General features: G+C 51.0%; 1 protein-coding gene across 6 annotated transcripts in view; it reads left to right on the top strand.

Annotated features, from left to right (window-relative positions):
* COL23A1 (collagen type XXIII alpha 1 chain) overlaps nucleotides 1–14,482 on the top strand; it is a 173,307-nt gene that overhangs the window by 4,496 nt on the left and 154,329 nt on the right. For 5 of the 6 annotated variants that reach the window (XM_083798343.1, XM_083798342.1, XM_083798345.1 and 2 more), the window contains exon 2: nucleotides 3–72. In XM_083798343.1, coding sequence (XP_083654469.1) covers nucleotides 3–72 — 70 coding nt within the window. Of the gene's footprint in view, nucleotides 1–2; nucleotides 73–7,228; nucleotides 13,674–14,482 lie in introns of those variants that run through there. The other variant, XM_083798347.1, reaches the window with a different exon arrangement.

Raw genomic sequence — 14,482 nt, 5'->3', positions numbered from 1 at the left:
AGAAACTCGGTGAAGGACTAGCTAAGCTGCGGACAGTGAGAGAGGCTCCGTCAGACTGCATGTGCCCCCCAGGTAGGTGCAGACGAATCGGCACAGCCAACGCCAGACTGCCCGGGAGCCGACGGCTTGCTGGACCGATGCTGCTGAACTCCTCTTCTGTTTTATGTATTCCCCTGTTTCAAGTAAAATGTGCTAAGAAGTGTTTTTCCAAGCTGAAGCACTCTCTTGTGTTTGAGACTATTAACTTCTTCCGCTGCCTTGCTTTGGCCTGTTTACAGATAAAGGAGTTTGAGGTTTGGACAAAAGCGACATTTGGCTATAAGAATAAAAGAGTGAACAGCTTTACTCGGTTGTGAGCCCTGGGTGTTGGGCCAAAACAATTTAGAAGTAGTAACAAAATCACTGTGTCTTAATGCAAGTGTGATAATTAAAAGCTGCAGCCTCTCTCTCTGCCTTTTAGGAGGGTAGCAACTTCTCCAGCGCCTTGCTGTATGAAAGCTGTCACTGATTGTTTAAATTTCCTCCCAGAGTTTAATGAACTTCTTAAACTGTCAAAACTTCCTGTTCTGCTGTGGAAGTGCATGCTCCTTGGAAACAATAAACAGCTTAGATTAGTTTGTAAAGGAATCTCATTCTAGAAATACTCAGTAAGTGCTCTGCTGTCATACTGAACGGCATGAATGACTTCGGTCTGATGCACTTCAAACCTTTTGTGTTTTTTTTTTTTTCAACAGAAGTAGCTAAAGATGGGAGAAAGATGTGCACTGCTTTGATGGTGGAGAATGCATGGGCCTGTTACAAAGCTTTGCAAACAGCAGATAGTTCAATTGTAGTTTTAAAGAAAAAAAATTGAATGTTACATGTAGAAGCATTATAGGCAAATGAGCAGTCTCAGATTTTCCTGACATCCTGGATATGAATCATACCAGAATACACAGCATTAGTGCATGCTCACAGGACTAAACAAAAAAAGATGTGTTTGTTTGTTTGTTTTTGATTTAGTTTTTGTTCCCCCACCCCTGTAAAATTATGTGTGGTAGCCTCAGAAATATTTCGGAAATGATTCTGTGCTGCTGCAGTTGCCCTAACTGGTTTCCAAGTGGAAGGCTGCTGCGGGCGTCCTGCGTACCTCACTGCCTCGGAAACAAACCACGTCAGCCGAGACACGAATGATGCTTATTTCCAGCTCTTTGGAGACCAGTGGTCATATTGGCTTTCTGCCCTCTGAAGCACAGACTGAACCAAGTCCCTTGGCCCTGTGGGCTGTATCTTGCTCCCGTCCATGCAACGGGGACGCTGCTGGCATGATTAAGTGGTCAAAGGGCTTTTCCTTTGCTCTGCAGAAAGCAATTGGGATTTAAGAGCTCCTTTGTTGCCAGGCTCATCCCAATTCTGTTCTGGGTCACTGGGTTTGCTGGTTTCTGTGTTTAAAAGATGGGGGAAAGAGAGGAGGGGGAAGGTTTTCCCACGTGCTGCTGAAATGCTTGTTACAGTCATTAGCAACAAATGTCTAGGTAATTTGTGAGCCACAAGTGCTTGTCCAGTGGACAGAAAGCGCTGCAGCAGCCGTGGCTGCTCCTGGCCACCTCCGCTCCGGAGCCGAGCGCTGCGCTGAGGCGAGGACACGCTGTGGAGCTGTCGTGAAGCCTCCCAGCTCCTTTTTGGGTGAATCAAAGGACTCTTTACACGCAATTCTATTTCTCACACCAAGTAGCCGACTAACAGTGAAGCTTCCATTCACCTGCCCCAAAATAGTGGCCAGAAACCCCATGAGTTGAAGCTGACCCCTCACAGCGGGCTCTAAGGCCAGGCTCTGTGAAGCCCATGGCGGCAGGGCCGTGCCCTCACACCACAGCCAGGCCCCGCAGCCGGGCCTCTTCAGGGAGCAGCAGCACTCACAAAGCCCCTGCAGCAAGCTGTGTGCTCGGAGCTCGCCCTGCACTCCGGGTTTGTTTTGGAGAAGACACGTTTTGCCTCAGAGTGAGTCAGTTTGGGGTTTTGTTGCTTTCAGGGGGGGCGGCGGAGGGGCAGTGAGGAGGGCCGGGGGCTGGACAGGCGCTGAGGTGCCTGGGGCTGGTGGCCAGCAGAGGGGGCCCGGCCGTTTTGTCAGCACCACGAAGAAATCTCGATCGTAAAATAAAATAACGATAATAAAGATTTTTTTTTAAAATGCTGCTGTGCCTCTGACACTCGGGATGCTCCAAAAGGTGTCTTTGTGTTTGCCATCAACACCTGTGTTTGTGGGATATCATGGAAATGTGAATAGATTTGTTTTACTTTATTTATTCAACAAAAGTGTTGTGGGTGGTGGTGTGTGGGGGGGAAGTTGTGTGTCATTTTTCACTCCTTTGCAGTTTGGGCATTTCTTTGGTACGGAATGGGAGGAAAACACTTGTGGGAGATGTCCTGAGGTGGCGGCGGTGGCCCCGCTGTGGTGAGGATTGGGGCAGTGTTGGCCCCGCTGTGGTGAGGAGCAGGACAGCGGTGGCCCCGCTGTGGTGAGGAGCACGATGGTGGTGACCCCGTTGTGGTGAGGACTGGGGCAGTGGTGGTCCTGCTGTGGTGAGAAGCAGGACAGCGGTGGCCCCGCTGTGGTGAGGAGCGGGGCCTTTTGGCTTCAATGCCTCCAGCTATTTTGGGGGCCACAGCCATTGCGTGCTGCCGGTGCTGGCCAGACCGAGGACAGGCTGTCCCCATATGTTGGCTCGCTGTGAAACAGCAGCTCAGTATTTTTATTATTGTTATCCTGAGCCGTGCGTGTGATACTTTGCAGAGAGCCTCTCTGTTGCCTTACATTCAGCCTCTTTCTCTGGATGGGATCCGCACACAGCCTTCCTCATAAGATACAGCTTAGCAGGTGCCGAACATTTGTTTACATGGCATTTAGGACAGCCTTCAACTGAGGAGCAAGTGGAAGCGGGTTAAAAACAAGACTAAAACTTTGTGCTTGCAGAAACTTTGTTCACAGTTGTGTGGCCTCTGACTGCTTTTATCTTTTTTTTTTTTTTTTGAAGGAGTCTTTCCCCTCCACCCCTTGTATTTTTTTAGCAGTCTTTTGAAACATGAGGTGTGAAAGGCTCTTGTTTAATAAAACTCTATGTGGTCTGTGAGGAAGTCCCTCAGGCTTGAGGTGCTGGATGTACCATACTAGAGCCTGAGAGCAAACTTCTCTTAAATCCAGTAGAACTAGATTTAAAAACAACAACAACAAACAAAAAACAGGACCAAGTCCTCAGAAAATGCCCTGCCCATCAGCTCATTCTTTCTACATTGCAGACTGAGGGCGTGAAAGTCTCCAGCTCTTTGCGTGGCTCTAGCACTGCGTCTTTCAGCATACGCCTGGTGTCTCCGCGTGCTCTATCTCCACAGGCTTTGCGCTCAGAGTTACCGAGAAGCCTTAACTCCGAATTTCCTGGCTGCTGGGTGATGCATATCCCCGCCTTCATCTCGAATTCACGCTGAGACAGTATCATATGCTTTTGAACGTATGTATATATTACAAAGCGGCGTTAAATGTTCATTGTAGTAATCTGATGTTCCAGTTAATATGTGACAAATATTTCCCAATAATGACTTGGCAACACAAAGAGGTGAGTGGTACTTCAGCCTGCAGGACGGCGCATCGCTCCATTTCTTGGCAATTCAAACCACGTGTACTCAGGGAAGTCTATCACTTACAATCCTCTGTACCTCTTGCAAACTCTGGAGGCTCTCTTGCTGCATTTTATTTATTTTTACTTATATTTATATTTCTTTTTAAGCACATGGATGGACTTTTCCCATCTTGCTGGGAAAGTTTGGCACGAAATGTTCTGTGGTTCCCAGTGACTTGAAATGTCTGCCTAATTTTTTATGGTGTAAATGTTGTCTTCAAGTGTCACTCGCTATCTGCCTTCTCCCCTCTTTGTCTCCCCAGGTAATTAGCACAACAGAATTTCCCTAATTGGTGGAGATCAAGGAGGAGAGGGTTCTGTTTGCTTTGTAGTCCTGACAAATGGCAGATGTTTTCCAGCAGGCCAAATGTGATACACTGAGCTCTGCTAACGCAGGCTCTTTGTTTCGCACTCGTGCGTGATAGAAGCTCTCTGTTATTTCTCTGTTTCTGTGTCTTCAGTATATGGGCCTGTAATTCTGCATTTTCAAGTCATGATTCCTTCAGAATGCTTAAACAGATATGGAAAAATATCAAATGAAAGCAAGTATTTCTTTTTGAAATTACCAGTGATCTCTGCCTCTGCGAGTTGCTTTGCATCTACTGATCTTAAATGTCTGAAGTACCCCTTGCTGTCGCCTCAGGAGATGTTTTTCTACCCAATGAAGTCGTTAAGATTCAGTATTTTTTTGTAATTTCTGTATTTTAGAATGAGACAAAGAGCTTTACAACATCTTCAAGATTTAAAATGTTTTCTAAACCCTGCTTACCTCAGCTTCTATGAGAAGCCCATCCCTTCCCGTACCCTGCCAGTCACTTTCTTTCATCAGGGTTTGCTTCCTTGGTCTGGCTGTGCCCACAGGAGGCTAGGACAGTATAATTGCAGGATTTGCTTGCACTAAACAACAATCAGAATTCTTTCCCATGTGGGAAAACCTGTGCCAGGATTTTTAAAGATTAGCCAGAAGCCAAGTGTTAAAGCACCCAAATGATGAAGAACAACGGTCTGGGAAAGACTTTTAACAAATTGTGCCATTTAAATGCAGGAACTTACTTTCTTTTGCATGTGTTTGCAAATCTTACCCCTTCAAAACATGATCCAATTGCAGATCGTAGCGGCTTTTGGAAAAATGCCGCTCCGCGTCCCTTTGAGCATAAAAATTGCTGCCAGCTACATTCCGTCAGCTCCTTCCTGGCGACCATTCCCCGTCCCTTTTGGATATTCGTGGAAGGTCCCAAGGACATCTGGAGCCGTGTCTGCACGCCACATGTGCAGGGGCCGCCAGCCGGCTTCTCCCCACAGCTACCTGGGATGGGCACTGATACCCTACGGCTTCTTGCAAGGAGCTCCTGGAAAGGAGCCGCTGCAGAGCGCCGGGGCTGCTGTTTCTCCCAAATCAACCGAAGCCACCCAACGGAGCGTGTGTCACCTGTGGCAGTGTGGCGGGGACAGTGCTTGAAGCCTGCCAGCGCGAGCCAGACTTGCTGAAATGTGTTGACTAAACTTAATAGCAGGCTGATCTCATGTTGGAGCAGAGCTGAGCTGCGGTGTTTGGCTGGGCTCGGTCTCATCCTCGGGAGCCTTAAAGCTGTGCTTAAAGAGATGTTTTGCGTCTTCAGGACTCTGCTGATAGAAATCTGTGAGTCAGGGGCTTGTTTTCTAGAAGCGGTTGCAACAAATGGAAACAAACAGAGGAGAAGGAGTCCTGCTTGGTCTGGCGTCTCCTTCCAGGCGTACAGCTAGTGCGTGTGCTGTGTTCTGCCGGGAGCCAGCTTGCAAGGGGGAAGAGGCCCAAAGTCCCTCTTGAAAGTAGATTTGTGAGTGATTTACTCGCTGCTGTGTGTCTGGAGAGGTCTGCTGGCACTGCAGCAGCCGCCTGGTATGGCATGGCAGCGTCAGGCACGCTTCTGCTGATGCTGGCTTGCTTTTCTCCACTGCAAACACCGCTCCTGCCACCGCTCCGTGCCCTTTCTGAGGGTGTTGTGCTGCCGGAGGGAGATGCAGGTGTCAGCCAGCCGTGCAGGGGAGGGCGGGATGAATGTGGGAGCTCGAGGGCTGCTCTCAAACCTGAGGTCCCCACCTCGCCAGTGCGCAGGGGAAAGGTTGTCCTCCCCTCTCGGAACCCATCGGAACAATACCCTCCCAGATCAGGCGCCGTGTCAGCCAGCAGCGACGTGCAGTGCCCTCCCGAGGTGACATTAAATGCTGGATGAGGCCGGGACTTTCCGAGAAAGGAAATAGCGTGGTACCAGCATTATTCCCAGAGCTGGCAGCGCCTCTGTCACGGAGTCAGAGACACCAGTTAAAAGGCAGTCTGGCCTCCTCGCTGGCTCTCACAGAAGCCCTGGCACAGGCTGATGGGCTGCAGCCATCTCCCAGCGCGACTGCGGCGGTGTTTCATCTGGTGCCGTTTGGTGCAACCGCGGCGTTTGAGCGCTGGGGCCCGGAGCGGTACACCAGGAATTGGCCCTCTCACAGCAGCATTTGTTTTCAGACCACTTCAGCAAAAATTAATTAAAAATGGTGACATCAATGGGAGAAGGCTTTGAAAATTTATTTTTTCTAAGTCTGCCAAAGTTATTTTGAGTGTAATGAAAGCTACAAAAATAAACCCGATGACCATATCCTCTGCGAGAGGCTCTGTGTAACTTTATCTTTGTCTCGACATATGAAGTCATTTATCTAGGCACAGATATTTTTTGCTGCCAGCCCCTCCAGCGCTGCCTGTCCGGAGAGGAGGCGCTGAAGCAGGTTGGTTCGACGCTCGTGGACAGCCTCACCTGGGAGTTCTCCATCTGCTGCCACTTGGTTTCCTTCTCCTTCTTGATCGAATGATGGCAGAATGTCACCCGTGTGGGCACCGATTTGGCTTTGCAGAACTGATTACGGAAAGCAGCCTGCGCTTGGCGCGGTACCTGCTCTGTCCTGGTGCTGCCCCATCGAGTCGGCAGCGCTGCTGTTTTCCATCCATCCTGTTTGTGTGGGGATGGGAGCGTGTTTCAAACCCAGCGTGCTTTCAGTTGATCTTATCTTTCATGCACTGTTGATAGAAGCAAATTTTGACACAGAAATCATTTTTGGACAGTCAGCTACCTTTGTTGTACTCCTGCAGTGAGAGGTGCCGTATTTTATTGGCACCGAGGAGCTCCAGGCTGATGTTTCATGACTTACTTTGCATAAATGCACGCTGCACTGTAAGCACAGTCACCTGCACGGGTGGCTGGGGGCATGCAGATAACAGCCACCAAAGATCAAAGCAGAGCGGAGGAGCTGTACGACTGCTGCATCTCCTCTCCCTCCAGTGGGTGGGCTTTGTTTCAGCCCCATCTGCCCCACCAGCCTCTGCCCTTCCCACCCGAGAAGCCCTGCACAACCCACAAAGGCGGCGTGTTTCCTGTTCTGCCATTGTGGGAGCAGAAATGTTGCCCTTACCACGGCGCAGCTTGCTTGGTTCTGTTTTACTGCTCTAAGATGCGGTCGTTTGTTTTTCTTTTTAGGGCTGCAGGGGCAGTAGGTGCAGTGCAGTTTAAAGACTCCAGATGTATCTTCAGCTCTCCTGTCCCTCTGATAAAGGCCTGTTGGGTCCTGGGGAATTAACCCCAAGGAAATAAATCTATCAGTAGCTTTTGGACTGTTCTACAGATTTCTGGGCAAGTGAGTCCATTTCAGTTCTTGTCAGAGTTTCCTAAAAGGGAAGTATTCCTCTGAACTCCAGCACCTAAGTAGCAAGCCTTCGTGTCACCAAATCTGCTCATCCTTTGACCATCCTTTGGGGAGGGAGGATTGTGACGTGGTGAGAGAGACCCAAAGCTGGCTACAGCTGAGAGTCCGTGGAGGATTTTAGCCAAGTAATTAAGTGGCAACAGTTGCTCGCTGAGGAGGGCTGCTTGCCTGCTTTACGTGGACATGGCTGTGAATCCAAACACCAGCCCCATGCCTGGGTCACTGCGCTTCTCTCTGCTACCAGCCCAAAACACGAGCCCAGCATTGATCATGCCGGCTGGGACCACACCGAAACTCCAGGTATTATTTCAGATGCAGAACACAGAGTTCGGGGAACTTCTGTCTTCTTTTCGCTTGGAAGATGCAAAGAGGTTAAAGGGGAAAACTGGTAAATATGACGAATAAATTCTAGTAACTCTTTGTAGTCACTGGAGGCAAAGACTCAGGGTGGATCACACCTCCAAAAAGTTTGGAAAAAACTATGGTTAGATCATGAAACATTTTTATAACCGAGATAGAAACGCGGCTGAATTTCTGTTCAGCTTTTGCTCTGCCACGCTTGGTTTGATGGTTGTGCTCCCTCCTGATTGCATTTCTGATTCTGCAGAGCAGCCTCCTTTCGTCCCTAAATCAGCGGCGGCAGGTCTCCATCTGAATGCTCCCACCCCAGCTCCTCCTGGTATGAGAAACAGACCCTGGGGTACTGGGGCTGCTCGTCTGCGCTGCATCCGGCGACACCCATCGGAGAACCCGCCTGGTTTACGACCGTCCCGTCCTTTTGCTTTCAGTGATGAGACTCTTGGGAAGCCGGCTCGAGTGATGCCAGCAGTGTGGAGCAATGAGGCAGGATTTTCTTTTGCCAAAGGGTTTCGTAACAGAAGCCGCATTAATCAAAGCGCATGGGAATTTTACAGCGTGAAAATCATATTTTTGTCAGAGTCTTGAGTAGCTGCTGAGCTCGGTGCGTCCTCCTTAATCCTTGGCACCGAGCAGGGTTTACCTTTATTGCGGGTATCTCAGATCAGCAGTGAAGTTAGTAACTATCTGCTCGTGGACCCACGGGCCTCGCTCCGCGGGAAGGCAGTGTGACAGCAGCAGGTTTGAGCACAGAGGTGGTAAGAGGGTGGCAGCCCTCCCGCAGCCTGGGACGGGGGCTCCCGCTCCTCCGTTTCACACGAAGCTGAGCTCCTCCACTGAGGAGCTGCTTTAGATGTGGCCAGCGCGGGTGATTTGGCTGCAGGTTTGTCCGCCCGTGGTTGTGAGGAGGTTGGAGGCAGTGCTGCTGCAGTGGTGTCCCTCTGGTCCCCCGGCCCTGGGGTGCCAGGACGGGTGGCTGGAGGCGGCTCGGGTTGGTGCTGGGCCGTGCAGGAGCCCACCACTGAAACGATCTCGCCCCGCGTGTGCACGGGGCGTGCTGGTCTGAGTGACAGGTCCTCGTGGTGGCACGCTGCATGGAGAAGCAGCACGAGGCGGATTCAGTTGCTGATCTTTTTTTATTTGCACCTGTCTTGCCGTGATAGCCTAGACAGCGAAAAGGATGGATTTCTTTCTGCTTTTCTAAATCGGACCCAAGAGGCAACAATTCTCATCATTTCCCAGCTGTGACCCCGTAGCAATCCCACAACGTACGCAGCATCCAGCCCCGGGGGAGTCGATTGTCTCCTCGGGCTGTGCTTTCCACCCCAAGGCCAAGCGTGGTGGGCGCGAGCACTTGCGTTAATGCGGCTTTGCAGGTTGCAATCACATGGCTTAGTGACCTAATTAAACCTCCACCTGCTCTGTGTTTGTCCCCGTCAGTCTTTGTTTTATCCTGTGGCAGGAGAGCTGCCGGTGCTGAGATACCCCCGGACACCAGGGCTCGGCAGCCTGCGCAAGCACAGTGCTTCTTCGGTTTCACCCCCACGGCAGATGGATTGAGCTCCCAGCCTCTGGTACGAGTGGGAGCTGCTGAAAACCAAGGGGGCAGTGCTGTGGGGTCCAGCATCTCCCCCCTGCCCACCCAGCATGCGCTCGTTCGCTCTTTTTATAGTGACATAGTGGGGCGAGGAGAAAGAACTGCGCGTGTGGGATGGATTGGAGTGCAGCTACAGGACCCATGGAGGGGGCTTAGATCCCGTCACCGTTTTCAATGTTAATTTGATGCCAGAAGCCCACCTTGCTCTACAAATTGGAACGGGGGAGGTACTGGTGAAAGACCTCATATTCATCTTTTAGGACTTTCTGTGGCCATATGGAATCTCACTTGGGGTAGAGATTTAGGGCCGCATTGGTTGTATTTACTTCGTGTTTCTGGCACACTTTAAATCTGGACTATTTATTTATTTAAGATGTTAAGAGAGCTTGGCTTCTGCTGAACTACATTTGTCTTCATGGTTTAGTTTCACAAAATGCCTGCAATCGTGACAGGACGTGGATGCCCAGAGGAGCCAATCCGTACCTAGGGAAGGCCGTGTAACACAAGTTACTTGTTACCCCCTGAGCTGCCCCCGGTGAGATCCCCCAAGCCAGAAGGTGGGCACGGGGCACAAAGCAGCGAGGCCCATCGTGTGCGTGAGGGGGTGCTGGGGACACCGCGGGCCCTCTCTGCCTCGTGGGAGGGACGTCGCAGCGATGACACCGGCGGTGCTGGTGGCTGCCCAGCCCCTGACCCCGATGGTACGGAGAGGCTCAGGCTGGCAGCTCTCAGCCTTTAACTGCTCATGAGTGGCACCTCCCCAAACCCCGCCTAGCTCCCCAGAAGGCTCCCGCTGGCGTGCGTTGTCTGCCTGGGACCGTTTATGCCAAGACAGCTCCTGGGGTGGACTTGGCTCCAGACCCATGTGCAATATTTCTTGTGCACTTGCAAGAAATCCCATGTTTCTCCCTTTGCTTCTGGCCTTCCCGTGGCACAGCCGTGCTCCTCAGCCGCGCGAGCTGCTCATGGAGCCTCGTGGCCCCGGGTGGGCCTCCTAAGGCCGTGCTGCCACCTACGTTTGTACCCCGGGTGCCCCAGGCTCTTGGGCGTTTTCCCAGCGAGTACGACATGGAGAGGGAAGTGTTTACAGAGAGGAATTGAATAGGTTCAGTGGAGTTCCCAGCCATCTGTACGCTTGTGGTCAGACTTCTAAAAAAAAAAAGAGCAGTGCAGACGAGGTCTATCAGTACCGTACATCTGGAAATGTTTCTTTCTGGCTTGACTTTGTCTGGGTTTTCTCCCTGTTTGGTGCTGTCTCTGAGCAGCCCCTGTTCGTGCTACTCCAGCGCGAGGCACGCGGCGTGGAAGGAGCAGGCGGGTTTGTGCTGCTTCGCTGCTAAGAGAGATTGAAGCGCTTGGGCGAGATGTTGAACAGATTTTTCTTTTTCTTTCCTTTTTTTTTTTTTCCCCCAGCAGATCTGTCTGGAAGATGAGAACAGTTGGTATTGATATGGTCTGCCTCGTGTTTTGGGAAGCTTTGGCAATAACTCCAAGCAAATAACGATGCTGCCGGGTCCCTGCCGTGCAAACATGCAAATATGCTCAACTGTGTTGTGCAGAGTCCCTGTCAAGAGACTAAAGCACAATACCAGCGGGACTTGAGGGCATGGCTGGTTGCTATAACAGGTCTTGATAGAGAGCTGTAGGGAATTCTTGTGCCATTTTTCGAGAGAGAGCCTGATTTTTGCCTACTGGCAGCTGGTGTTAGCTTGTCTGAGAACAACCATTGCGGTTTGGTTTGTGTTGGTTTGTTTTTGGAAGGTCATCAGATCTGAGATGTGCTGGTGGAAGTGGGCAACGCGCTGGTGGTGCGGGCAGTGGTGCTGAGATCCACGGCAGTTCCGTGCCATGGATGCCTTGTGTTCATTTGGTTCTTTAACGTTTTCTTCCTAAACTTTGCATCCTCAAACACGGCTTTTCCAGCTCAGTCCTGCAGGCTTGACTCAGGAATGGGGTGACTGCTGCTCGTGGCTCTGCCCCTGCCCTCCTCCCAGGCACGCGTTGATCCTGTGCTGGAACGTGGTGTGGGGGCAGAGGAGCCCTGGCCCTGGCCAGCAGCTGCATGTGCTTGTCTTTTCTCCTGCAGTTTCTTTATTTCTTTGTGGCTTTTTTGTTGTTGTGTTGTTTTGTTTGTTTGATTTTTGTTTAGTTTGCTTTTGTTTTTGAGCTCTCCATTTTGTAGACCAGGGCTGTATACAAGTCTTATTTTAATTCCAAAGATGCGGATAGGTTCCGCAAGAAGAAATGTTCAGGTCCAGCTTGGGAGTTCACGCAGCCCACTTTGACATTAAGGGTAAAAGCATTGCATTTTAGCTGCTGGGGAGTTGCTTTAATGTGAATTAAGCCAGACCTTAAGGAACTCTATTTCATTTTCCAAGTGAAAAGATTCACAGTCCTTAAACAGTTTCTTCACACAGACGTGAGGTCAGAGTGCATCGATGCTCACAGCGTCCCCAGGCGCTGCCGTGCCCCGGTGCTGGCAGCAGACGGCTGCGCTGGAGACAATCAGACACGCGAGGTTCGTAGTATCTGGAGGAGCAGCGGCACAATCACCCCCCTGGTTTGGCTCCCCTCGGTTGCAGCGACACAAAGACACATTCAGGCCTTTGATAAAAGCCAGGCTTCTCCGCTTGTACGCAAGGAAAAAAAAAAAAAAAGAGGAGGGGAGACTGCGTTTTGTTAAAGTAGGCACTTGGGGGTTAGCATGGAAAAAAAAACCAGAACCCACTTTTTTGAGTTAATGAGGGGATCTGAAGTTGGAAGGACCCAGTCTCCATCCTGTCCATGGATGGTGTTCATACGGAAGAAGGCCTTTTTTTTTTATAACTTTACCTATATATGTGTGTATATAAATATATATCCACCATTACATATATAATTCCGTGTGTATATATATACTCATTAGTGCTTGTTAATGTTAAGCGGGCAAAACAAAATGCAATGAAAACAGAAGAGCAGGGAAAGATAAACACATTCCTTCTCCTTGGTGAATAAATGCCATCTTCTTTTACCGGGTTTTGTTCTGTTTTTTGCAGATTTTATCTCCTCTTTGCTCCAGATAGGCCCCACTAGGTGATTTTGTGCCAAGAGCTCATCCCAGGGGAATATCGTTGTGGGGAACGGGTGATTCTGGTAGGCTCCATCCTGACTTGGTTGGAGCTGGTAATTAGGTGTGGTTTGAACACAACAGTTTTGTTGGTCTGTGTTGCTTTAAAAATGATTTGATACCTCATTTTGGAAGCCTTGACTGCTGTCGTTGGGGATTCGCTATGGCTGTGTCACGGCCGCATGTCTACGTGCCCTTGTTACCCTGAATTTCAGCCTCTTTACACAGCGAGCTCAGTGCCTCTGGCAGAAATCCCACGCAGAGTAACTGAATTGAGCCAGCAACGTCAAACCTGGCACTGGTTCCCCAAGGAGTTTGGCCTTTGCCACCAAATGTTGAAAATGTTTGCTTTTCCCTGGGTGTAAAACTGCATGCGCTCAGGGAGGGAAACACACGCATTGAAGCTGTGTCATTTGGGATCCAAAATCCCCTTTCCAAGCATCGTCACGTGAAGGAGCGTTTTATTCTTTCGCTGCTGCCCTGCAGCCTGATGTGCTGGCAGCCCCAGTGGGGAGTGCTGGACCTCTGAACGCCTCCCAGCATCCTTGTCAGGGCAAAATAATCAGAACCACGTGCTAGACTTTCAAACCTATTCATGCTGAAGCTCTTAATGCCATTTTTAAAAGTCCAAATGCACATTTTAAGAAGAATTTCTTGTCTCAGCTGTATAGCTCCGGATCCTTTCCACAGCGAAGAGAAGAGCAGGGCCGACCCCAGCCGGGGAGGCAGCGGGGCTGTGACACGGGAGGGACTGGTGAAGACGCCCCTGCCTCGCTCACGCATCACAATGCTGGTCCTGTATGGCCTGGTCCCTCCCTCGCACACCCCTCCACACCCCCTCTGTCCCCAGGAGTGACCCCACTGCTGCTGCCTCCCTTCCCAGGAGGGATGCGAGGAGCGTCTCTGCTTCCCCTGAATGTCTCAGGGAAGGGGGTGGAAAAGCAGCAGAGCCGCTCCCCCCCTCCTTCAGAGGGGAGCACCGCTGCCCCGTGTGGGGCATTGACAAGCAGGGCTTCACCTGCGTCTACCACTAACTGCGTACAGCTGCTGCTCCCCATGAACCACCCCCAGCCCAGGTGTATTTGAGGGCCTCTCCCTCCCCTTCTTGCAAAGCCCGAGCTGGCTGTGGTACTGAGAGGTCTCACGTTCACCCCTGAGCTCTCCTGGGGCTTTTCATTGATGGCTCAGATGGGGCTTGGGTTCAGAGGTCTCCAGGAGGTCAGGATGTGGCTCTGTGGTGAGTCTTGTGGTGTTTAACTATTTTTTGTTTCTTGGCAAGGTGGGGATCTGTAAGTGTGTTAATGTTTGCTGGGGATGGGAGTTAAATGCTTGAAAGTAGCTGGATTCCCTCTGCCCCTTTTAAAAGATGAGGTGGGGGATTGAGATGTACTGGAGTTGCAATGAGTTTGTTGCAAGCAGGAAGGAAAGCAGAAGTGTGTGTGTGTGTCTACCTGTGTGTGGTTGGGCTCATGGAAGGTCTGGCCTGTGGGTAGCTGTGGCAGCAGCCTGCCTGGGTGCTGGCCTGGGAGGTCCTTTGTGTTCCTGCTGCTGGAGGAAGGTGCTGTGAGCCCTGTTCTTGCTGCAGGGGGTGGTGTGCTGCCCCAGGGGTCTGTTGGTTGGACTGAGTGCCTGAGTGTGCTGTTTTTGAAGGCTGTTTCCATTCCTCCTCTGTGGAGCTCCCGATATGCCTGCTGCAGGCTGTGCTGTACCAGCGGGTGCAAGAAGCACCTAACAAACGTGCACCTTAAGGAGAAGTCCCTTGGGGAAGGGTGAAGTGGCCCAACTCCAAGATGTTAAGCCCCAAGATGCTTCTGGGGGGTCTCTACCTTCCCGGCTGTTAACCTTGCTAATGCTCCGCTCGTGTGAAGCGCTGCTTTTACTCTGGTAAACTGGTGTGTGCTCCCCAGGCTCCTGAGCGAGCGGGTTCAGGGGGGCTGCAAGCCACGGCGGGTGGCCTGGCTGGTCTGTCTGCAAGGACGTGGTTGGGGAGTTTGGGAAACCTCGCTGAGATGGCTCCTGGAGAAACACAGCAAGAGGGGATTTGTA

This window comes from Anser anser (genome assembly GCF_964211835.1).
Source record: "Anser anser genome assembly, chromosome: 14".
Classification (NCBI taxonomy): Eukaryota; Metazoa; Chordata; class Aves; order Anseriformes; family Anatidae; genus Anser; species Anser anser.
This window is presented reverse-complemented; position numbering and strand designations above follow the sequence as displayed.